Source organism: Anabrus simplex, chromosome 1 (genome assembly GCF_040414725.1).
Source record: "Anabrus simplex isolate iqAnaSimp1 chromosome 1, ASM4041472v1, whole genome shotgun sequence".
Taxonomy (NCBI): Eukaryota; Metazoa; Arthropoda; class Insecta; order Orthoptera; family Tettigoniidae; genus Anabrus; species Anabrus simplex.
Window position 1 is genome coordinate 750712148 of NC_090265.1, and position 26420 is coordinate 750738567.

The 26420-nt window shown below is 40.0% G+C and overlaps 1 protein-coding gene across 2 annotated transcripts in view; it reads right to left on the reverse strand.

The window, feature by feature from the left end:
- Positions 1 to 8316: 8316 nt before the first annotated feature.
- Positions 8317 to 26420, reverse strand: part of pit (pitchoune) — a 330099-nt gene continuing 311995 nt past the window's right edge. For both annotated transcript variants that reach the window (XM_068225206.1, XM_068225207.1), the window contains exons 11-12: positions 24649 to 24826; positions 8317 to 8546 (exon numbers count right to left, since the gene is read on the reverse strand). In XM_068225206.1, the coding sequence (XP_068081307.1) occupies positions 8380 to 8546; positions 24649 to 24826 (345 nt within the window). In that variant the 3' untranslated portion in view covers positions 8317 to 8379. The remainder of the gene's footprint in view (positions 8547 to 24648; positions 24827 to 26420) is intronic.

Consider the following 26420-nt stretch of genomic DNA (forward strand, 5'->3'; position numbering starts at 1 on the left):
TCTAGATGTAGTCAGATTCTATTGCGGTACGTATTCCTCATCTATCAATGCTGACATTAAGTTTATGTATATTCATTTATATCAGGGTCTGTATACTGTGGACAGTAGAATAGGCAAGTGTGCTTTTTGGCTTCTAACCTCTGACAACAAGGTCCTTGGGACATTTAATATCTATAGTCTTTGCAGACATAAGAGATAAGATCTGCACCTTGGATGTAAATATATCAGTTTTGATTTATGTGTTCAGTAGTAAGAAGGGATTGTATTCAAGGAGGTATGAAACAATCAGAGTTGTCTGTATATAAGTTAGTCTTATTATTATTATTATTGTTTGGACAAACTGTATATCGCGTGTGTGAATACAATGAAGTAGACGGAATGTATATATCCTTATAACAGTAATTTAAGTCTACAGTTTAGGTAATTCTAGGATTATTTATGAATTTCTGTTTTGTGGTGAATCATAACACGTGATATCATCGAATCACCAAGGGGGCGTTATGTGATAGTACATATATCACACCCTCGCACTGTATTTAGAAGTGAGAGATATTATTGTCAGTATCTGATTTATTATTCTTACTATTATTCTTCTTCTTCTTGCGTTCCGGCCTTCTAAGGACCACGCTACAATTTCAATTGTTCCTCCTTAGTTGTTCTTTCCTTTTCTTCCAGTATTCTTTCATTGTTTCACTGTGTTTCTTTTTCCTGTCTTCAGTCCACTTTGTGCCTGTTTTCTTTTCCTTCCTCCCTTCGAATCCTTCCATTTGTAAGACTTTCTTCCTAAAAATCATTATTATTTCATTTGTATATTTATTCTTAATATTGTAAGCTGGAAGGTCTCCATATGTGGTATGAGTAATTTTTTGTACAACTGATGAGAAAACATTGCTATTTTGAACTTGGAAAATTTGGATGAGTCATGTGTATAGCCCACAGTTTGATGAGGTGGACTTGTTGACGTAGTCGGAAACTCGTGTGAAAACCCTGAGTCCGTTGATGGTGTTATTGTCTTGGGGCCAGGAAGAGATTCAGGGCATGGTCTTGACTAGAGGATCTACTCATGATTGGCTGGCCAGGATGAATCTAGATGGATCATGTAAGAGGAAGGGGAAGGCTGATATCTATTTAGGCACGTGATGATACGGTGAGCAGCACACTGGTACACTTACAACTGGATATACGGTACTGGAGTGACACTGATGCACTATACAGGACTGGACTTCAAATGTTTGTGGAACATAGTCTTTATGTTTGTAGAACGTGACTGATCTATAATTTATTGTGTAGTGCTTAGGCACTAAGTACTGTAGCACTTGTGGCGGCTTGGTACTATATGTTGGTGAACATTGTGGGGTGCTATATCTCAGACTTTCCAGAGTTTACGTTTTACAAAGACAAGCGTGTGTTGCTTAAGTGGATATATCTTTAAAACAAGTGTTACAGTCAGTGAACACAGTATTATGAGGTACAGTATCTGTGTGATATAATAAGTACCGATTATAAGAATTGGCAAGTCGTGTTGATACAGGGATAGTGAAGGGCACTTATCTACATACAAATGCATTGTTCAATGGACTAACTGCAAATGGTCGCTTAGTCCTCGCTTTTGTTTTCCCCACTGTTTTTGTTGTAATTGTGGAGTCTTCCAGTACTATTTTGTGTGTATTACATGTATATTTTGGTGTGTTGATGAAGTGCTCATGCACGGATTTTAGAATCAGTGGAGAAACTGATGAACCTAGGTGCAGTTCTTACCTATTTAGTCGTTTTCAGGTTAGGTAAGGCCTGTAGCAGATGTACCAGTACGCAGCTTTTTTTTATGTATACGCCCTGGGAGAGAGAGAATTATCATGCTCTATCTAAATTCGAGGGATCCATTCTAGTAAACTATGGCGCCCATACTATGGACATTTCAATCCATTCTTTTCATTAATTTAATTTACTTCAAATATTTTATTAAGCTTTTGAGTAATTTTATTTATGATTATTTTATTATTATTAACAGAAAGTTACAATGGTGATGTGAAAAGTCTGGACTAGTGCACAGTCCAAATATGTTTACGAGATTTTAACAAAATATATTTTATTTTCAACTGGCCCCACGGTATAGGGATAGCGCATCACCCTCTTACCTGGAGGCAGGTTCGATTCCAGGCCAGGTCAGGGATTTTTACCTGTAGCCGAGGGTAGGTTCGGGGTCCACTCAGCCCATGTGATTACAATTGAGGAGCTATCTGATGGTGAGATAGCGGCCCTGGTCTAGAAAGCCAAGAATAACAGCCGAGAGGATTCGTCGTACTGACCACACGACACTGCAAACTGCAGACCTTTGGGCTGAGCAGCGGTCGCTTGGTAGGGCAGGACCCTTCGGGGACGTTGTGTCATTAGGAGGGAGAATATTTTATTTTTAATGTCAATGCCACTGTTGCATTTGAATTTATTCTGAAAGGAATTAATGTGTATGGACCAACAGTTGATGAACTAAGAAAGTCCTTTCTATTAGGAATACCTACACGAATGAACTCTGGAAGATAAGAGAGTAGTAAAATGTTCAGTAGTGGCACAGAAGAAATTTATAAAACGAGAATGCAGTGGTTCACTATCGCCGACTCATTCCTGGGGAAAGCAGTTCCCTAAAGGTTATTCAAATCTGGTAAGTAAAAGTTTATTGTGTTGTTTGAGTCATCAGTCCATAGACTGGTTTGATACAGCTCTCCATGCCACCCTATCCTGTGCTAACCTTTTCATTTCTACGTAACTATTGCATCCTACATCTGCTCTAATCTGCTTGTCATATTCATATCTTGGTCTACCCCTACCGTTCTTACCCCCTACACTTCCTTCAAAAACCAAGTGAACAAGTCCTGGGTGTCTTAAGATGTGTCCTATCATTCTATCTCTTCTTCTCGTCAAATTTAGCCAAGAAGTAAGTATAAATAACCACCTAATCGATACTTTATTAATGCCTGTGGTCGAAACATGTCCTGTAAGTTTTAATTTTATTCAATTTTGCGTGAGGCATTAATAAAGTATCGATTAGGTGGTTATTTATACTTACTTCTTGATTAAACATCGATACGGTCATGAAATGGACAACTTGTAAATTTAGCCAAATCGATCTCCTCTCACCAATTCGATTCAGTATCTCTTCATTCGTGATTCGATCTATCCATCTCACCTTCAGCATTCTTCTGTAACACCACATTTCAAAAGCTTCTATTCTCTTTCTTTCTGAGCCAGTTATCGTCCATGCTTCACTTCCATACAATGCCACGCTCCACACGAAAGTCTTCAAAAACATCTTTCTAATTCCGATATCAATGTTCGAAGTGAGCAAATTTCTTTTCTTAAGAAAGCTCTTCCTTGCTTGTGCTAGTCTGCATTTAATGTCCTCCTTACTTCTGCCATCGTTAGTTATTTTACTACCCAAGTAACAATATTCATCTACTTCCTTTAAGACTTCATTTCCTAATCTAATATTTCCTGCATCACCTGCCTTCGTTCGACTGCACTCCATTACTTTTGTTTTGGACTTATTTATTTTCATCTTGTACTCCTTACCCAAGACTTCATCCATACCATTCAGCAACTTCTTGAGATCTTCTACAGTCTCAGATAAAATAACAATATCATCGGCAAATCTCAAGGTTTTGATTTCCTCTCCTTGGACTGTGATTCCCTTTCCAAATTTCTCTTTGATTTCCTTTACTGCCTGTTCTATGTAAACATTGAAAAGGAGAGGGGACAAACTTCAGCCTTGCCTCACTCCTTTCTGGATTGCTGCTTCTTTTTCAAAGCCCTCGATTCTTATCACTGCAGACTGATTTTTATACAGATTGTAGATAATTCTTCGTTCTCGGTATCTGATCCCTATCATCTTCAGAATCATAAATAGCTTGGTCCAATCAACATTATCGAATGCCTTTTCTAAATCTACGAATGCCATGTACGTGGGCTTGTCCTTCTTGATCCGATCCTCTAAGATCAGACGTAAAGTCAGGATAGCTTCACGTGTTCCTACATTTCTTCTGAAGCCAAATTGATCTTCTCCCAACTCAGCTTCAACTTGTTTTTCCATTCTTCTGTAAACAATACATGTTAAAATTTTGCAGGCATGAGATACTAAACTAATGGTGCGGTAGTTTTCACACCTGTCAGCACCGGCTTTCTTGGGAATAGGTATAACAACATTCTGCTGAAAATCGGATGGGACTTCTCCTGTCTCATACACCCTGCACACTAAATGAAATAACCTTGCCATGCTGGTTTCTCCTAAGGCAGTCAGTAATTCAGAGGGAATGTCATCAATTCTAGGTGCCTTGTTCCTATTGAGGTCACTCACAGCTCTGTCAAACTCTGACCTCAAAATTGGGTCTCCCTTTTCATCAGCATCAACAGCCTCTTCATGTTCCAGAACCAAATTATCTACATCTTTACCTTGATACAACTGTTGGATATGCTCCTGCCATCTTTCTGCTTTGTCTTCTTTCCCTAGAAGTGGTTTTCCATCTGAGCTCTTAATATTCATACACCTAGATTTCCTTTCTCCAAAGGTTTCCTTGATTTTCCTGTATGCAGCATCTACCTTTCCCAGGACCATACAGCCTTCGACATCCTTGCATTTCTCCTTCAGCCATTCTTCCTTAGCTGCCTTGCACTTTCTATCCACTTCATTCTTTAATCGCCTGTATTCTTTTCTGCCCTCTTCATTTCTAGCATTCTTGTATTTTCGTCGTTCATCAATCAGGTCTATCTCCTGAGTTATCCACTGATTCTTAGTTGGATCTTTTCTTCCTTCCTAACATTTCTTCAGCAGCCCTACTGACTTCATTTTTCATGACTCTCCACTCTTCCTCTATTGTGTTTCCTTCAGCCTTTTCATTTAGTCCTTGTGCAACATGTTCCTTGAAACAATCCCTCACATTCTTTTCTTTCAACTTGTCTAGATCCCATCTTTTTGCATTCCTTTCTTCAATTTCTTCAACTTCAGATGGCATTTCATGACCAACAAGTTGTGGTCAGAGTCCACGTCTGCTCCTGGGAAAGTTTTGCAATCCAACACCTGGTTTCTGAATCTCTGCCTAATCATAATGAAGTCTATTTGATACCTTCCAGTGTCTCCAGGTCTCGTCCACGTATACAGCCGTCGTTTGTGGTGTTTGAACCAAGTATTGGCAAGGACTAAATTATGATCAGTGCAGAATTCAACCAGACGACTTCCTCTTTCGTTCCTTTGTCCCAATCCAAATTCTCCTACTGTACTACCTTCTCTTCCTTGGCCTACCACTGCATTCCAGTCTCCCATCACAATTAGATTCTCGTCACCTTTTACATATTGTATTAAATCTTCTATCTCCTCATATATTCTTTCGATTTCTTCATCATCCGCTGAACTAGTAGGCATATAGACCTGCACTATTGTGGTGGGCATTGGTTTGGTGTCTATCTTGACAACAATAATTCTTTCACTATGCTGGTCGTAGTAGCTTACCCGCTGCCCTATTTTCTTATTCATTATTAAACCAACTCCTGCATTTCCTCCGTTTGATTTTGTGTTGATAATTCGGTAGTCGCCTGACCAAAAATCTTGTTCTTCTTGCCAACGTACTTCACTTATGCCAACTACATCTAACTTTAGCCTATCCATCTCCCTTTTCAGATTCTCTAACCTACCACAACGATTCAAACTTCTAACATTCCGCGCTCCGACTTGCAGAATGTCAGTATCCATCTTCCTGATGATCGCCCCCTCTCGGGTAGTCCCCACCCGGAGATCCGAATGGGGGACTAGTTTACCTCCGGAATATTTTACCCGGGAGGAAGCCATCATCAGTACATCATTCATACAGAGAGAGCTGCATGTCCTCGGGAGTTAGTTACGGCTGTAGTTTCCCGTTGCTTTCAGCCGTGTAGCAGTATCAACACAGCTAAGCCATGTTGAGTATTATTACAAGGCCGTATCAGTCAATCATCCAGACTGCCGCCCTTGCAACTACCGAAAGGCTGCTACCGCCCTTTCGATGAACCATTCGTTAGTCTGGTCTCTCAACAGATACCCATCCGATATGGTTGCACCTGCGGCTCGGCTATCTGCATCATTGGGCCACACAAGCCTCCCCACCGCGGCAAGGTCACATGGTTCGCAGAGGAGGAAAAGTTTATTAACATTTACAAAACATCACATTAAGATGTCAAGTTACAGATTTTTTTGTCCCTTTCTTTTCAGGTTCTTAAATACTCGGATAGCTCTGAAAACCCCTGAAGTAAAATGAAGAAGGTATCAGTACATATTCCCTAGTGTCTCCATGTAAACAACTGTCTGTGTGTCGTCGTGCAAACTAGCCTAGACTGTGATCCATATCTACATGTGGATAGAGTAAACATCAAAGAACGACGTGAGTCCAGCCTTCATCAGCAGATATTTATTTCACTCCTGACAGCTCTCTTACCTGTTTACAAACAACAGCTTTACAACGTACTACCAACTATCCTTAGTTTTCTGAAGAACTCACTAGGATTATTCAAAATACTGCAAGTCCTTCTCTCACTCAATCTGAACTTCATCATTATTATTTTCACTTCTCCAATTGCCCACGCACAGTGAAAGAGCACACACTGTTTGTGCAAGAGCACCCTCAATTTCCGTTGATCTTAGTACCTTTTTTTTGCTAGTTGCTTTACGTCGCACTGACACAGATATGTCTTATGGCGACAATGGGATAGGGAAGGTCTAGGACTGGGAAGGAAGCGGCTGTGGCCTTAATTAAGTTACAGCCCCAGCATTTGCCTGGTGTGAAAATGGTAAACCACGGAAAACCATCTTCAGGGCTACCGACAGTGGGATTCGAACCCACTATCTCCCGGATGCAGGCTCACAGCTGCGTGCCCCTAACCGCACGGCCAACTCGCCCGGTGATCTTAGTACATTTCAGGTAATTATACAATTAAAAGGTTCCATTTTAGTTAATATACTGCCTGTCTTAAAGAAACTTTAATAATTAATAAACTAAAATGTACGTTTTGGCTCTGTTGAGCCTTCTTCAGTGATAAAACACATTGTGAAGATAAAATAATCATCTGACATTATTATTAAAACATTACACTAAAAGGAGCTTTCATAAAATGTCATTTTTGAAGTTGCTATCGTCCTGATTTTGAACAATTCCTTCAAAACATAACCAAAAGCCACATAGAAGAAAAACATGTAAAGTCTTCACTTATACGTTGTCTTGATGAGTATGTGGTCTGTTCAATCAGAGGGTTGCTCATACTCTAATGTTGTTGAAGTGCTTTATGTGGACAATTATAAAGATGATGGATGAAATACACTGTCAACACAGAACAAAAGCTTTATAGTTAAAATTGTGTGTTCTTCAATTAAAGAGAAAGAACTAGAGAATTGCATAAAATATAATAAATCAGGAGTAAATTAAAAGGAAATAACTGTGACTTACCTCCATGTTGCATGTTGAACACTGAGAACAAAGTGTACACTTCAAAAGCAAGTAACACACTGTCAACCAGGTTAGCTATTAGCTGCAGGATGGGGAGGGAGGAGGGGGAACTCTATCGGAAGATTTATAAATGTAACTTAAAAACTGAAAGTCTCTCGAACGCACAAGTTCGATACTAATATTGTAACATACCTGTAAAAAAAAAAAAAAAAAAAATTAAACAAAGAATGACATGTTTCATTCTTAAAAGAACATCAAGTCACATTAATATTTCTGTCTCAATGCGTATGAGTTTGAAATTTGGAACTTGTTTCAACTCCAGCATACACTTCCTTGTTTAATAATGTGATATTTATATTTAACTTGTGTGTTCAACAGAGTCGACACTGGGAAGTATGGCTTCCTTCTCAAAGATATGAGGAGAGTTTTTACGTCAATCAAGCATGAATGTTAATGTCTAACAAAGAATCAAGACGGTAGGAACTTCAAAACTCCTTTTAGTGTTATGTTTTAATATTAATGCTGAAGAAGGCACAACAAAAATTTCTTTAAGACATGCAGTGTAGTAATACAGTCAATATTGAACAACGTAAAATGGCTAAGTACATTTACTCCCCTTGAACCTTCCAGGTCTTGTTTTATTTGAGTGATCTCGGCTACTATGTTTCTTGCTCTCCAGATCTTTCTCTGTTACTCTGCATTGGCCATTCTCATTTTAAACAAACTATAAAATTACAGGAAGATTTTCTTACTACCTAACATAAAACATGAATTTGTGAAACAAGGTCTGAACTCTGTGGATATCTTACATGAAATACATTAATTGGGTATCCATACAACATACAAAAGAACATTTCACTAACTGTAAAATTACTTTTATTATAACAATAAAATGGAATTACAAATAAAACTGACAAATGTGTTACCGAGCAAACTGGCGCTTGTCGCCCATTTTCTTCTTCGGCTGTCGATAAATAACCTTTTTCTTGTCTTTCATACCAGCTCCAGGGTGGTTCATGCTCTTGAATTGACCATAGCCACCGCCACCAAGCCTCTTCCTGGGACGAGCTCCGTTACTGCTGTTCACTTCTGGGAACAAGTTAAGGGAACAACAATCCTGGCCACAGCCACTCAGATCACAACTGACTGCTGCTTCAATCCTCAAACAGCACCACAAAAGGTTATGTGGTTATACAAACAGAGACACAAAAAACATCACACACCACTTTTTTTTAAATATGGAGTTTATTTTTTCAAATAAATCCCCATTAACACTAATACATTTGTTAAACGTTTCTTCCACTGTGCAAAACACCTTTTGTACTTGTCCTTGCAGCACTGACTTCAATTCTCTTTTCACTTCCCAAATGTTTGCTAAACCTTTACCTTTTAGGTCTCTTTTAATCTGGGAAAACAAAAAGAAATTACAAGGTGCAAGACCTGGTGTGTAGGGTGGGTGACGAAGCGGTGTCGTGCGGTTTTTCGTCAAAAAATCATGCACAGAAATGGCTCTGTGAGCTGGAAGTCCCCACTCAGTCACAACATCGGGCTGTCTCGCACAACCACCTTAAAACATTCGGGTAGAAGACTTAGTTCACCGTTTGATGCTCGGGGAAGGACTCGGAGCGAACAACGCAAAGAGCAGATCAACATAGATTTCATCGCCAATTTGACATGCCAGGCCTTTTTTGGGCGAGGAGAGTTGGTGCCATCCAAGCGATGACTGTTGCTTTGTAACCGTAACACCACGATTCATCCCCTGTGATGAATTTATTGAAAAAGTTCTCGTCCAACAAGTCACGGCAAGCAGCGACACAGGTCGCCTTTTGATCGGGAGTCAACAAGCAAGAGATGAATTTCTCTGCGATTCATCTCATTTCCAATCTTTGGCTAAAATGCATTGCACTGAGCTCCATGAAAGACCAGACAGTTCAGCAAGTTCATCAATAGTACAACACAAGCATGCAAATCTTTCCTACACTTTCATCAGTTCTGCACATGGAAGGCCGGCCCACATATTGAATGCCTTTGATCGATATGTCGCCGTGTTTGAATTGCGAATACCACTCAAACACTTGAATTCTTTTCAAGGCAAGTTCTTTATACGCTGTGCATCCAATGCACTTTTGCCGAGCATAAAACAACATTTTAATGCTGCATGCTGTTTTCGAATAACTTAAAAAAATCACAATAGTCAGAGAGGTTGAAACACACGTCGCATGAAAACTGACACAGGGACTCGCTACAATCGTCTCAACCCATGCCGCTTGGCAAACTGACTCAGGAGGGGTTACTTAACACCCTCGAACTATAAGAGCGATGTGTTCAGTTATTTTTGAGTCCCCTGTTGTACAAAAACTGATGGTAGAACCATAAGAGAAGGAGTGAAGTATTATGCCATTATTTTCCTCATGAGGCCAGAAACTGCTGTAATAGTACGACCACATACCTCAGAAGCTACACCCTCGAGTGAGTCCTCAGAGGAAGCCACAAGACAAGAGATGTGTGAGAGCTGGGACAGTGCCATTTGCTCTCAGTGTACAACACGGAGAACACAAGAAGTAAGTAGATAGATAATGCCTTTAGTTGTGGTGGTTAGGGTTCAGTTAATCACTAAAGTAAACACAGAACTATGAACACGGGCTCGTCCAGTGGCGTGCTTCCCGCTGACCATTGTTGCCATAGTGAGAGACTGGTGAAAGAGAGATTTTGACATGGTTCAACACTCGCAATGTACACACAACATTCTAAACACATGCGATAGAAGCCCTAAACCTACGATTAACCATGCTTACAACGAAGTTCACATGTGCTTACAATCACGACATGAGGCACATATACAGCAATATCTCCTGTAAGATGTCATACAAAAGGTATAGGTAATAAATTTCATATTATTCCGTGTAGAAGAGCAATATAATGTAAAACAAGAGCTGAAAGGTTTCCACCTATTAAATACTCATTTCTTGTAACCTAAAAAAGTTATTTATTTGAAACTAGTTTCAGTCTTGCTAGAAACCATCATCAGTCAAAATCTTAAAGTTAAGGCAAGACTTAAATTATAATAGATAAAATTTATAAAATAAGAGGGTGTTGTTGACATTCAGTGCAAGGAAAGTAAAGAGTTGAATGATAAACACTCATTATTAGAGCCCAGATTTCCATGCAAATGCATGTCTTAATAGGCTGGTTCCACTTCTCAAACTTTGCAAATATTCGTTTTATGGCTCAACGATTCCAAATAACCGTTCTTTTTCCCTGCATGTTTGCAGGTTTTGGCCTTTTTAGGAGAAAATCTGTGCATAATGAATATTTTGGTTTTGTCTGTCTGTTAGGTCATCAGCCCAGAGGCTGGTTGGATCCTCAAACAGCTCCACCAAAGGCTATGCAGTTATAGGGAAACTGCAAAAACTAATGGCAGAGCCCAAATAAGGCGTACTAGGCAAGATGAGGAGTGAGGTAGTTTGCCATTGCTTTCCTCACTGGAGCAGAAGGTGCCATTGCAGCACGACCGATCCTATGAGCAACACCTTTCATAACACTCAGACACTAGTTGTGCTTCAAATGTCATTACTCAGCACCACCCATACCCCAGCAGCTTCCATATTGTCACAGCCATGGATGAGAATGGGACTTCGGTGGAAGCTACACTTTGCTCTGGCCTGTGCCAAGAGACTGCTACAAAAATACTGCATCCATCAAGAAATGGCAACAGACGGAATTTTGGTTTTAATAGCAAATATTTGGATGTTTAATATTGCATAATATGACTTTTCTTCTGACTTTGGCGCATATATAATGCTAACTTGCATGATAGTGCCTTTTATGAATGTTAGTGTACAGAACTTGGGACCATTTTTCCACGTTATATAGTATGTCTATTGCTGAGAGACAGAGAGAATGCATTCCTGGCATCCTATGTGACAACCAAAGTTAGTACATACGGTAGAGGTTCTATAATCCAATTAACCAAGCACTTTCTTATCTGTTGCTTATGTAAACAATGACAGAAGCCGGAGTCCTAACATCCATCTCTGTAATTCTTAGGAATAAGGTGTCCCAGTTATACATTGCTATAAATTGTGCAGTACTCATTGATGGTTTATTTGTTGTATCACTTGTATCACACTTCTGTGACATCGCGTTACTGAGATAGCAGCTTACAAACCTTGGTTTTGCACTGAACCCTCCTCCGTTGTTATCCTGAAATTTCTTACCGAGAACTCTCACTCTTCACACGTCTTTGTTAACGCAGTAGGCAATCGTTACCAGTTACTGAGGACATTCAAAAGTGTCTGCAATCATCGCACAGAGAAGTAGCTGCGGCAGCTACAGATAGGTTGAACAAAGTGATCCGCTCAAATCCTGACTTTTAATTCATCAACCTTATACTGAATAAGACATATTGTGGTGAAAATGCAAAAGACGTACAAGTTGACCTCACTTTGTTCTGAATGTCTTCATTTACGTATGCATATGTCACTTCACATGACGTAGAAAGATCATTTTTGTGTTTAAGAATACGCTGAAAGATAAACGGATGAGCTTAAACCAAGACGATTTGGGGAAATTACGGTACTTGTTGTACAATGTATCAAAAGAAACTGAATTTTGATAGTGCATATTTTCCAGTTTATTGTGCATGTATTACCGTATGATAGTGCATGAATGCATGCTTATTTTGAGATTTAATAGTGCATGGAAATCCGGGCTCTACTCATTATGATCATATTTGTTCTAGTGTAAGTTCAAATTATTCTCAACATCTGATGCGATGTAATCAGTACCTACCGCATAACATTCCTAGTAGTATTTCCAGTAGTGTCTTTATAAGGTAAAATAAACACACATATTAATTTAATGGTTCCTGGTATTTGAAACCGATGGATTTCAATAGCGTGTACAGGGAAGATATGGAGCCCTTACAATTAATTTTCTCCTTCATTAATTTCTTAGTCATTGGAAATTTTCCATTATCATATTTGTCAAATACTGATAAGCTATAAATTTCATTTTTGTTCCATATTAAAGTGCAAAATAAGAAATGAATGGACTATTTATTGCTTAGTCAAATATTCTTCAGCGTGAAACATACTTTTCAAAGTCATCCAAATTTATTGCATGTTTCGGATTTTGTAAGGTTTCCCTGGTGATCTTAACACGAGCTTATTCCCTATTTCAAAATTTCTTCTGCCCTCAAAAAAGAATATTGGGAACTGCAAGCTTGAGCTGTTAACTACCAGCATTGAGAAAAATGTGTGTTCTCAGCATGTCTCCATTTGAAAGCTTCTTTAAACTCTTGCCTGTCTGTGTACAACTTGCCATGTAATACCACTACCAAGTGTTGAAATGCTACTCGGCATGCTATGAATACTAAACTTCAGCTCACACCAACCGTCACCCAATACAGCTTGTATTTTGCTGAGAGAAATTCCCCAGCAAAGCTAAATATTTCGGCACTTGTTTTCTTTCCCACTCAGTGGGAGAACTGGATATTGAAAGAGATGATATCTCATGAAAGGCCGGTCGTAAAATCACGGGGTTTGGGTGGGCAGTTTGACAATGTTTAGTGTTGTTCCATAGCAATCTGTAATTACTTTTGTGCACGGAAAGAAATAAAGATATCGAACACAGTGACCCAGCGCTTTCATTTATTTATCTAGGCAATTCTGCACTATTCCACTGGCTGGTGCAGGTGTGCGAGCAAATTTGGCTCCTCCTTCATGTTCATAGTATAGAAATATATAATTACAATCCTTAATTTCAGAAAAGTAAGACATTATAATACAGTCATTAAATCAAACTGTCTTTACGGATCAGAAACGCTAATTTTGAACGGAAAAGCAAATACTGAAAACATTGAGAAAAAGGAACACAAAATCATAAGAAAACTTCTAGGCCCAAAACTCCCCAAAGGACAATACCGACTTACAGGCAGACAGGAAATCAAACAATAAACAATTACTTACAGTTACATTAGAAAATGCAGGTTAAGTTTCTATGTACACATTAAAAGAAGACAGACTGACAAAACAAATATTTGAATTCTACGAAAACAGCAGTAAAGCCAAAACGGATGCAATGAAATGGATTAACGAAATCAAAACAGATTTGAAACAGGCAGGATTCCACCAGCAAATGTCCAGAACAGGGTAATCTTCAGATCCAAAATTCATAAATGGCAAGTTGACCAAAGAAGAATACAGGTCTGAAGACAGAAAGGAAGCACATAAAGGAAGGCAAATACACTTTGCATAGTTCTAGTGGGCTCATTTTAAAATAACCACAGTACACTTTAATGCTCACGTAAGAAAGCTACCAGATAGTGAGCAGCGTACTCTATCCACACGGTCTTACATGTACTGAGAGTGCTTAAATATATTTTTCAAATATTTCAGAAATACACTTTAGTGAAGTAACTTTATTCAACAATTCAACATTCAACAAAAATTCCAATGACCGGAACGCAATGTATGACAACAGAGAAACCAGACAGGATAAGAGGTAAGAAAAAGATGAAGAAAGATATTTGGGAGTATTATTGGAAAGTATTTTGTGTAGAAGTGATAACATGCTGGTGGACTCAAAGCACCTTATCACAGATTAAAGATATATCTTATGTAGCAGTGTAGGCTATGGTCCATTTTCTAGATAGTGTCAGTGTCGCAACAGTCCAATGTAGGTAGTATCTGAGAGTGAATTAGTTGTACTTTAACTCCAACCCCGCCTGTTGCCATTTCTTGATGGATGCAGTATTTTTGTAGCAGTCTCTTGGCACAGGCCAGAGCAAAGTGTAGCTTCCACCGAAGTCCCAGTTTCATCCATGGCTGTGACAATATGGAAGCTGCTGGGGTATGAGTGGTGCTGAGTAATGACATTTGGGGCACTAGTGTCTGAGTGTTATGAAAGGTGTTGCTCATAGGATCAGTCGTGCTGCAATGGCACCTTCTGGTCCAGTGAGGAAAGCAATGGCAAACTACCTCACTCCTCATCTTGCCTAGTACGCCTCATTTGGGCTCTGCCATTGGTTTTTGCAGTTTCCCTATAACTGCATAGTCTTTGGTGGTGCTATTTGAGGATCCAACCAGCCTCTGGGCTGATAACCTAACAGACAGACACAACTCCAACCAAGAATACATTACAAAATTGTTTCATTTATAAATCACCTTTTAGGTCTAATGTATGGTCTAATTCATAATAATTCCTAAATTAGTCACTGTAGTAGAGTAGGATATGATTTTTTTGTTTAACCCTTTTGCTTATTATAAAAACATGTGCTCTGAACCTTCGATTTACCATTTAAATTCTGATGCAAATGAGGTTCATACATCGCCGTATTTAAATATCAATATCTCTGCAACATTTGCACAACTAATGTGAAACTGGTACATAAAAACTCAGAATTAAACAGCCCCACTGCAGTTCTCTTCTAGAATCCTACCGTCTCGTTAAGGCAACCTGGGTTCAATTCTTGGCACCAACAATAGTTTAAAAAGTACAAGGAATCTTGGAATGGCGTTAATAATGCGCCGTGAAGACAATTAGGGAGCTGCTGCGAGTAGTAGCAAAGAACCAAAACTGCAGTTGCTGTCCTCCCGCCATCGTCAGGTCACGAGCCGGGCAGCAGCTGCCTCGTTCTCCAAAGGCCAATGTAGTACAAATAACTAAGTCAATGAAATTTGCTACATTACTCAAAAAATTATACTGTAGGAAATAAACTCACCTAGTAACGCATATCATTTGTCTCATCACACACACTTTAACAAAAGTCATCACTGAGAAATTGATCTACAGTCTAAACCAGCCCTGTCCAACGCGGCGCCCGCGGGCGCCATGGCGCCCGAGGTGCCCTTTTATGGCGCCCTTCGCAATTAATTTCCAAATCAAATTTTACTTAATATATGAAAACAATACTTTTGCATTTCAATAAATATTCTTACTTTTCTCTTAAAAATACCGTCCTCAAAGTCAGGAAATTTGTTATATCCGTACCTCCAAATTCACAAAGAGCTTTGAGTAAGCCATAAATGTGATCTAGGCCTAACTAACTCGTGTCCGCAATTAGTGAAGAGATAGAAGAAAGGTTCAGAAAGAGAACTTTTCGACATGTAAGTAGTTGCGACAAAGGGAAATCCTCCACAAAACTCTCACTGTGGGGGGCTAGCGCCAGGTATAAGGCCCTCTCTACTCACGGAGTCAAATATAGTCGCATATTTATTCTGCCAAACAGAACCGCTTCCTTATGATTCACTTGATTGCAATGCCACAAACTACCTACCATGACAGAGTTTCACCAGGACGACAATGGGACATCCAATTTGCCCACAAAGTAACTTTAATCTCAACAGACTGTGCCGTAAACAATGAACAAACGATTTATGAAAGTCTTGCAATTGGAATGTTCCTGGTTCCTAGCTTTCAGGCGAACATTCAGTATTACTTGTGAGCTTATGCAGGGCTTATGGAATACGTTTTGAGTGCCTTGTGTTGTGATAAGTTGTACATTCAACATGCTTTTTTTCATTACTATTTAAACTTTAAATTATTCAATGACCTGTGAATTCAAACTTTCCGATAATCGCATGAAGTTTACATAGTGATCTTTTATATTTCGGGCATGCTGATTCCAGAACTGAAGTCTGTTTTCCCCTCTCACATCAGGTTTTTGTGCAAATTCAAAATGAAAATTTGATCAATATGCAGCATGCACAGATGCAAGATTACTATTATCAAATGTAAAGAATGCTTCTTTCTTATTATTTTCACCCATCTGCACACTCCTAACTTACACTGCAATACTTATGAATATAGTATAAATATATGTAGTGTATTGTGTTAACAGATCTGTAGAAAAACACAGCCAAACGGACCAAAATTACTACGCATTAAGCCTCATAACTAGAGTTTGTGATTTTTAGCATTTGCGATAAATGCGAAATATGTCGAAACTTAGTCAGTGTATGTGCCTTCGTCTTATATTACCCGTACGAGTGGTTTTTAGCGATTTCGAATTAGCGATAAAATGCGAAATTGATTCAAAATGCGAAATTCTACAATTTATGCGAAATAGATGCAAAATTCGCAGTTTTATACGAAATAAAAATATATCTTTGTAAAAACGATGCATTTTTCTTAAAAACAAGATATATGTTGTTATTTATTTCAGGAAAAATATTTATTACGGCGCCCATTGCGATCGTAAAGCGGTAACATGCTTTGACGGACACTTCCGTCCTGCTGCACGGAACGTTTATAAGTTCATTATCGCAATTAGCTGGTCGGAGAGATTTATTCTCTTTGTTTCGAAGCCTACCCGATTGATGTCAGATGATACCTGAAGCTATTTTCTCTGTGTAAATAGTGACTCTGAGCTGAATTACGGACAATAAAAAAGCATCTTATTTTGCCGCTCGTTTTAAACAATCATGGCGGCATCCAAGCGCGGCACGGATGAGTTTATTGCCGTAACTGGTTTGAAAATAGTGATGTTGAAAGTGGAAATGATTCTCTGGAGATTGAAAATACTTCTTCTTCAACTGACAGTGATGAAAGTGATTCCGATTTCAGTTCTGAGATGATAGTGCAAATTGAAACTACCTGAGAAAACCAGAATGTAACAAGAACGAGTGAGAAGTCTAGGTTTTTTTTTTTTTTGCTTTACGTCGCAACGACACAGATAGGTCTTACGACGACGATGGGACAGGAAAGGCCTAGGAATAGGAAGGAAGTGGCCGTGGCCTTAATTAAGATACAGTCACTTGCCTAGTGTGAAAATGGGAAACCGCGGAAAACCATCTTCAGGGCTATCGACAGTGGGGTTCGAACCCACTATCTCCCGGATGCGAGCTCACAGCTGCGCGCTCCTAACCACACGGCCAACTCGTCCGATGAGAAGTATAGTAAAATGATACTTAGAATTATGGTCTTGTTGACAATAAGCCTCTTTCTGTAACATGTAAACCAGTTTTTGAAATTCACTCTATAGTGGGGAGGGGGTTGGGTAATAATACGAAAAAATTTACGTAGGGAATGAATTTCTAACCCCACAGTTCTGGGATCACGTTACTAAGGAAATCAATGCCTATGCCTCTACATTTCTTGCTAATTTATCTGCTTCCCTTGAAACCAGTAATACTTACGAACAAAAATATTGGTTTCCTGTTACTATGGACGAGCTAAAAGCTCACTTTGCTTTGTGTACTCTTATGTGATTAATCAAATTTATGTTAAAGTGACGAAAAAGTAAATGGTATGTAAGAGAATATTTCCTTTCACAAGTAATGGTAGGCCAAAGGGTTAAATAATTCAATGTGTGGAATTTCTTTCTCTGGGTAAAGAGCACTGCAAGGAACAATCAATCAAACAGCAAATACACTTTCAAGCACCACGTTCATTCTATTTGTGTGTTGACCCTTGATCATAGTCGGTTATTCTTGACATTGGTGTTGAGTAGTAGTTCTGTTTAAAAGTACGGTAGCGATTTATTTTATTGTCTGGTAGCCATGGGTAGAAGTGAAGTGACGATCAAACAGCATGCCGAAAGTCACAAATCGGGACATTTTTATGTAAGCGATACAGATGGCCTATATTAATGTGCCGACTCTGCAATCAAAGACTTGAAGGGAAAAAAAAAAAAATGTTTTGCAGTCCTTCCTTTTCCTTGGCAGCACTTTTGTCCATTTGGGCCTCTACGAACAGTGTCGATGTAGAGTTGTTTTTAGCAACTACAACATAATTGTAACTGATGAGCGGTCTCAAATGAAGGACACCTTTTAAGCAATTGGCATGTTGTACTTTAATCATCATTGGAAATCCTCTTCCTTGTAGGTGTGTTGTACTGTGATAAATAAATACGTTCAGAATAGTATTTTTCACTTTGAAATTGTGTTTGTAAATTTGAAAATAAGCTTATTCCTGTGTGTGCGTTAATACTTCTTGCAGTCTTATGTTGATGTTTGTCTTATTTTCCATAGCGAATTCAAAACTGCATGACGGGCAATGTGTGATTAAACAGTATGTTTTTACTCCCAACTGTTTTGCGTGCAGTTTGGCAAATTATGCCTATTTTTAACCAATTTGCTACAAAACGCTAAATTTGAGAAGTTTAGATGCTACAAAACGCTAAATTTAAAAATCAAAACGCTAAATCTCTGATTTTTAAATGCTATAAACCACGAACTCTACTCATAACGTACTGAGAATGGTAAGTCTACGGTTTCAATTTTATAATGTCCTACCTTAGTATAAGAAACGTCTTCGTCTTGCTTTTTGTGCGTGAGGAGTAGTTGGACTTTCTCCCTTTAATAACCAGCAGTAATCTGCCAGCATGTTTTGGTTCCATTTCCTTTGATATCTTGCGTTCCATTTCCTGTAGATCCTGATGGAAACTTTCTCCTTGCTCTTTGCTCAGCATTCCTAGGTTCTCAGGAAAATAGTCCAGATGTGAATGTAACGTGCACTTTCAAGCTCATTTTGCAGCCTAAATCTTGGAAGGAAACAAGCAATCTATCCACCATTTTTAGTCTGAATCCTTTATGTTTCCAAGAAAGTTTTTGACCACATTCCGGAATGCTGTCACGCCGATCGCTTTGCAGCACACATAACGTTTTCAAAATTAGTATCAGAAAGAAGTTTTCAATATCTGGACCTGTGAAAATACTTTCCTTGATTTTGGAATTACTGATGCCTGGGAATCGATGACACAGGTACTGAAAGCATTCACCTTCGTTGTTTAGGGCCTTACCGAATTGCTTCATAAGCCCTAGTCTGATATGAAGCGGAGGTAACAATATTTTGCTCTTATGAACAAGAGTTTGTTTTATGTTTTTCAACCCTACAATCCATCGTCTATGTGACCATTCTTTTCGAGCTCAACTGTCCCACTCACAAAGAAAGCAGGGGGTGCTTTGTTTAACCTCCTTGTAAACCTAAAAGAATACCTATCACTTTGAAATCACCACACACTTCCCACTTGTGTTCTTGGTACTTCAATATACACAACAGCATTTCCAAATTTCCATAAGTTTCTCGCATAATAACTGAATGAGCAACGGGAATGGATGCAAGTTTGTTTTCATTGTGAAGGAGGACGCACTTCAAGCTACGCTTGAAGGCATCAATGAAAAGTCTCCAGTCAATAGGGTCATACTGTGGTGTGGTCAGGTCAGGATCACCCTGCTATCGTAAGTGACAGTAGACGGTACTACCTGTGACTGTCTGGCTGAGGGTTAGGCGGCCAGTACCAAACCTGGCAAACCAGGGGAGAACCAATGGCTACGGGCGGATGAGCTCTCCCTTAGTAGGTTTTATGCAGGAAATGGCACATAAATTCATCAAGTTCAGGGCACTCTCTTGCCCTTGGGGTGGAAAACTTCTCCTAAAGGCGGATGAACCATATTTGGTCAAAGGCATAGAAAGTCCTCAACGGTGGACCAGGCGTAAGGGCAGTAAGTCCCTTCTCGGCTGGAATGGTGGACGAAGGCTGCAGTGACTAGGAACCCTTCAATTGTCTTGCATCGGCTTGCCACTGAAAACAGTTCTTAAGTCATCAAGTACAGTGCGTTTGTTGAGGTGCAGCAACACTCTCACTCTAAAAGAATCTCATGCACAGCAGTCTTCCAACAACAGACTGACTCTTCCAAAAGTCCTGCAGCAATAAGGAAGTTGCAACAGGGGCAGGATTGTGATGTCTGGAAGCCTCTAGTGATAACTTGGCACGTAGGCGGTAGATGTGTGATCGGTCGTCTTGCTTAGGATTGTCGCTGTAGAGCAATTCGGTTGCTGCATCTACAACTGAGCACTCCTATTTATGGTCCACTCTGCTCACCTCGCATGGGGAAGGGGCTAGAAAAGATGCCCTAAACATAGTCAGCCACTTCTAGTACCGATTGGATAGCCGCATCCAATGGTATCACCTCAATGCGGTCGAACACGAAAGAAATTATATTTTGCTACATGGAACATAAGAACACTTATTGCTGACCCTTCAAATGAGAGACCCGAAAGGACAACAGCCCTTGTGGGTAGAGAGTTACGAAGATACAATATCGACACAGCAGCCCTCCAGGAGATCCATCTTGCTGAAGGAGGTCAGTTGAATGAAAACGGAGCAGGATACTTTCTTCTGGGAGGGTAAACCTACCAGCAAACACCGAACACATGGAGTAGGCTTTGCTATCAAGAATAAGCTTCTCAGAGACCTGCTGGAGCTTCCAACTGGACGTAATGAACGCATCATAACATTAAGGCTTTGATTACATGGCGACCAGCATGCCACAGTAATTTGCACACATGCCCCCACATTAGACTTCGATGATGATATCAAAGAAACATTCTATTCAGATCTGGATGGCATCCTATCAAACATCAATCGCCTAGACAAAATCATCTTGCTTGGTGATTTTAATGCCAGAGTGGGAAAGGTCCATAAAGTATGGAATGGTGTCATTGGCAAGGAGGGAGTTGGCAGTGAAAACTCCAATGGTATTAGACTCGTCTCAAAATGTGCTAAGCATGGGTTGATAATCATCAACACCATCTTTCGCCAAAGGGATCGCTTCAAAACATCATGGCAGCATCCTAGATCAAAACACTGGCACCTCGTTGACAATGTAATCGTCCGCAAGCAAGATCTACGCGATGTTCTCATCACCAAAGCAATGACGGGAGCTGATGACTGTTGGACAGATCACCGACTTATTAGATCAGTGATCCATTTGTCACTGTCCACCCAACGGAGGAAACAACAGAAGAGCTTCAGACATACTTTTGACACTGAGAAGTTTGGCAATACAGAAATTACTTCAAAATACAGAGCTCCTTCATCGGACTTTGCCGAAGGAATATCAACCTGATGTAATGCAACACTGGGAGAGACTGAAGACTACTATTCAAGATGCTTGCAAAAAAAAAACAGTAGGATACAAGACCAGAAAACATCAGGACTGGTTTGATGAAAATGATGAAGAAATTGAAGCATTGATCTCAGAGAAGAGAAAAGCCTTGCAAGCATGGCGAAGGGACATGAACTCCCACTCGAAGAAACAAGCCGTAAGTATTGCCAAAGCGAATGTCCAAAGAAAAACCTGTGAGCTCAAGAATGCATGGTGGACAGCAAAGGCAAAAGAGTTGCAATATCTAGCAGATAAAGATTCACGACAGTTCTTCCAAGAGACAAAAGCCGTTTATGGTCCCACCACCTTTGGGAGGAATCCTCTTTGGTCCAGCATTAAGAGTACACTTTTAAAAGATCAGTACTGCATCATGAATAGGTGGAAAGAGCATTCTGAAGACCTCTTGAACCAGGATTCGATTACTGATGAACAGGTGTATGATATATTAAAACAAGCTCCCATCAATGAAGAACTTGGCTCCCCACCAACACTAGATGAAGTTAAGAATGCTGTCAATCAAGCAAAACATCACAAAGGCTCTGTGGTATACCAGTGGAAGCTCTCAAAGAAGGTGGTGAGGAACTAATAAGACACATACATGAACTGATTATCAAAATTTGGAGCACAGAAGAAATACCTCCTGATTTCAGAGACAGTCTGGTAGTTCCCATATTTAAGAAAGGAGATCGAACAAACTGCAATAACTATCGGGGAATATCCTTACGGTCGTGCCTGGGAAAGCTAATTGCTCGAATCTTGGCAAATCGTATTGTACCCTTGGTGGAGAAAATACTTCCAGAGAGTCAGTGTGGCTTCAGGCCTTCTAGAGGAACCCCAGATATGATATTCACAGCTCGTCAACTTCAGGAAAAATGTAGAGAACAAAACAGACCTCTTTATATTGCCTTTATTGATCTTACTAAGGCATTTGACTCTGTGAACCAAGAAGCTTTGTAGAAAATTTTAGTTCTATATGGTTTTCCGCAGAAATTTATTGCCATCTTGAAATTGCTCTACACTGATATGATGGCAGCTGTCATTGGCAACGGCTCTACTGGAGAGCCATTCCATATCAATACCGGTGTTAAGCAAGGCTGTGTGATAGCCCTCACTTTGTTTTCCTTGTATGTTGCCACTGTCATGGAACTTGTCAGAGATGATCTCCCTCCAGGAATTCATATAACTTACAGGACGGATGGTACACTTTTTAATTTGAGCTGTTTAAAGGCAGGGACTCTGACATCGTCTGCAGCATTAGTTGAGTTACAATACGCTGATGATAATGCTGCCGTAGCTCAGACACAAGAAGAGCTTCTGATAATCCTGCATGCTTTTTCTGCTGCGTACAACAAGATCGGACTCAAACTGAATACCAACAAAACACAGATCCTATACCAACCAGCCCCTGGGGAAGGTCAAAAATATATCAATGTCACAATTGATGGAGTGAGCCTTCAAGCTGTAAACACCTTCCCATACCTTGGCTGCACCCTCGCATCAAGCGCAAATATAGATTCAGAAATCCAACACAGAATTAACTGTGCAGGAGCATCCTTTGCTAAAAACAATAAAAAAATAAAGAGGGGACCATGGCCACATGACCCTTTAAGTCGCCTTCTACGACAGACAGGGATTACCTATGAATGTATTCAACCCCTCCCATCCACAGGAGGTCCAACACATTTTACCAAACCGCAATCCATGTCCGCGCCTAGGTCGCTCCTTTTTGTCGCCTCATATGACAGGCAGGGGATACCGCGGGTGTATTCTACATGTGCGTCCCCCACCCGCAGGGGGTAGTGTGTTTGGTCCGCGAGAGGTATTTTATTTCCCTCAGGTCCACCGGCAAGCCGGTTAGGACCCCACTATCCGCCACCTGGGACATGCCACGTGGGAGTATCACCTCTCCCCCTGCTACGCCAGCGTAGTAGGTTCGTGGTCCAATACTAGATATTCACTGTCCTGTGTCTGGTGACCTGTGAAATGACGGATACAGTAAAGAAGCCCTATGTCTACTGACAAGAGTGCTGTTGCATTTACAAGCTAGCTCACAGACTGCAGTGCAGTCCAATACTAGTTATTCTCTGTCCTGTACGTGGTGACCTGTGCATTGAGAGATACCGTAAAGAAGTCCTATGTTTACTGACAAGAGTGCTGTCAGATTTACAAGCTAGCTCACAGACTGCAGTGCAATCCAATACTAGTTATTCTCTGCTAGCTCACAGACTCCAGTGCAGTCCAATACTAATTATTCTCTGTCCTGTGCCTGGTGAACTGTGCAATGAGAGATACCGTAAAGAAGTCCTATGTTTACTGACAAGAGTGCTGTCACATTTACAAGCTAGCTCACAGTTCGCAGTGCAATCCAATACTACTTATTCTCTGTCCTGTGTCTGGTGACCTGCGCAATGAGAGATACCGTAAAGAAGTCCTATGTTTACTGACAAGAGTGCTGTCACATTTACAAGCTAGCTCACAGACTGCAGTGCAATCCAATACTAGTTATTCTCTGTCCTGTGACCTGTGCAATGAAAAATACAGTAAGGAAGCACTATATCTACTGACAAGAGTGCTGTCAGATTTACAAGCTAGCTCACAGACTGTAGTGCAATCCAATACTAGTTATTCTCTGTCCTGTGAGCTGTGCAATGAGATATACCGTAAAGAAGCCCTATGTCTACTGACAAGAGTGTTGTCACATTTACAAGCTAGCTCACAGACTGCAGTGCAATCCAATACTAGTTATTCTCTGTCCTGTGACCTGTGCAAAGAGAGATACAGTAAAGAAGCACTATATCTACTGACAAGAGTGCTGTCACCTTTACAAGCTAGCTTACAGACTGCAGTGCAATCCAATACTAGTTATTCACTGTCCTGTGTCTGGTGACCTGTGAAATGACAGATACAGTAAAGAAGCCCTATGTCTACTGACAAGGGTGCTGTTGCATTTGCAAGCTAGCTCACAGACTGTAGTGCAGTCCAATACTAGTTATTTTCTGTTCTGTCACCTGTACAATGAGATATACAGTAAAGAAGCCCTATGTCTACTGACAAGAGTACTGTCACATTTACAAGCTAACTCACAGACTGCAGTGCAGTCCAATACTAGTTATTCTCTGTTCTGTGACCTGTGAAATGACAGATACAGTAAAGAAGCCCTATGTCTACTGACAAGAGTGCTGTCACATTTACAAGCTAGCTCACAGACTGCAGTGCAATCCAATACTAGTTATTCACTTTCCTGTGTCTGGTGACCTGTGCAACGAGAGATACAGTAACATAATTAGCACAAAGGATACTCAGGTCAACTGCTGGTGGAACAGTGAACCCAAAGGACAATGCCACTTTGGCAAGATCAAGCGTCTCAACATCAAATATCTGCTTCAGATGATGAGAGTCATACGCACGGACGTACGACTTGAAGGCTTCCTTGGCCGACGTGTGCAGGAAGTAGTTCTTGGAGATCAACTTCTCGAGCTGGAAAACAGACAAAAAATACCTGCATTAGAACCACTCGCACATTGAGAGACCTAACTTCTATCTTGTGAACCTTACACATTTACATTATTACAAGACACTTTTAAGATCAGTTTCACTATAAAGTTTTTTATAATTTGTTTTATGTCACACCGACACAGATAGGTGTTATGGCGACGATGGGACCGTAAGGGCTATGAATGGGAAGGAAGCGGGCGTGGCCTTAATTAAGGCACAGCCCCAGAATTTGCCTGGTGTGAAAATGCAGAATTGAGCAGGCCAGAACTTCTTTTCAGAGACTTAGGAAACTTTTGACAAGCCGTGACCTTTCCATTTCACTACGGACACGACTACTCCGGTGCTACGTTTTCAGCATTCTGTTATACAGCGTTGAGGCATGGACACTAACTGAGACCATGTGCAAGAGATTGCAAGCATTTGAAATGTGGACGTACCAAAGGATGCTGAAGATACCTTGGACAGCTAAAATGATCAATATAGACGTTTTGCACCGTATGAACAAAGAACCAGAAATTCTCACTACCATCAAGAGAAGGAAACTAGAATACTTTGGTCATATGATGCGGAACTCTAAATACCACGTTCTGCAAGTAATACTCCAAGGGAAAATTAATGGAAAACGTGGTCCGGGGAGAAGTAGGACATCATGGCTCGGCAACTTGAGCCAGTGGTTTGGGGTGACAAAGCTTACTCTGTTCAGAACAGCTATGAACAAACAACAGATCATGCTACTGATCGCCAACGTTCTGTGAGGCGAGAAAATGGGAAACCACGGAAAACCATTTTCAGGGCTGCTGAACCCACTATCACCCGAATACTAAATACTGTTACAGACTTTACACCAAAAAGCTCTAATTAACAATATACCTTCGAATTTCACTCCTTCAAGCTAGATAAAAGTGACTATAGACAGCCGAATACCTTTCCTTGCTTCTACAACTACTTAAAGAAGACTTATTTTATCTTAACACATTTGACTTTCACTCTTTCAAGCCAGATAAATAAGACTATAGACAGCTGAACACCTTTCCTTGCTCCACAGCTACTTAAAAAAAACTGTCGTCTTATCCTAACATACAAAATGATCATCTTTACCAATCTATCAGCTTTACTTTTTTCTTATCCTCCAATAGGAGTATTCAAGGAAACACATTTCTACTTCATTATAAAGACTGAGCTGTTTATCGCTCCACCCTCAACAGGTTTTGGGCGCATTGACTCAGTGCTCCGGAGAGTATAATCTTGTGAACTTGTGACATGCAGCTTGATACTACGGTTTAAACCAAGGACGTTCTAATAATTTTATGTTAGACAAACACCTACATTCATATCCTCTTTTTATGATTGGTAAGAACTATCAGGATCCAGATTATTCATCTTACAGTTATAAATTTGAGGCTGATGATACCCTTAAAAATGGGCGAAAGATGTCCCTTGTAACTTTTTATGATAAGCTTTAATTCTTAATTTACTAGATCTCTTTGTATTGAATAGGTGGATATTAAAATAACACTTGTAACATACTTTGTATTTACTAGATACTGGCCGCACTTAAACGACTGCAGCTATCGAG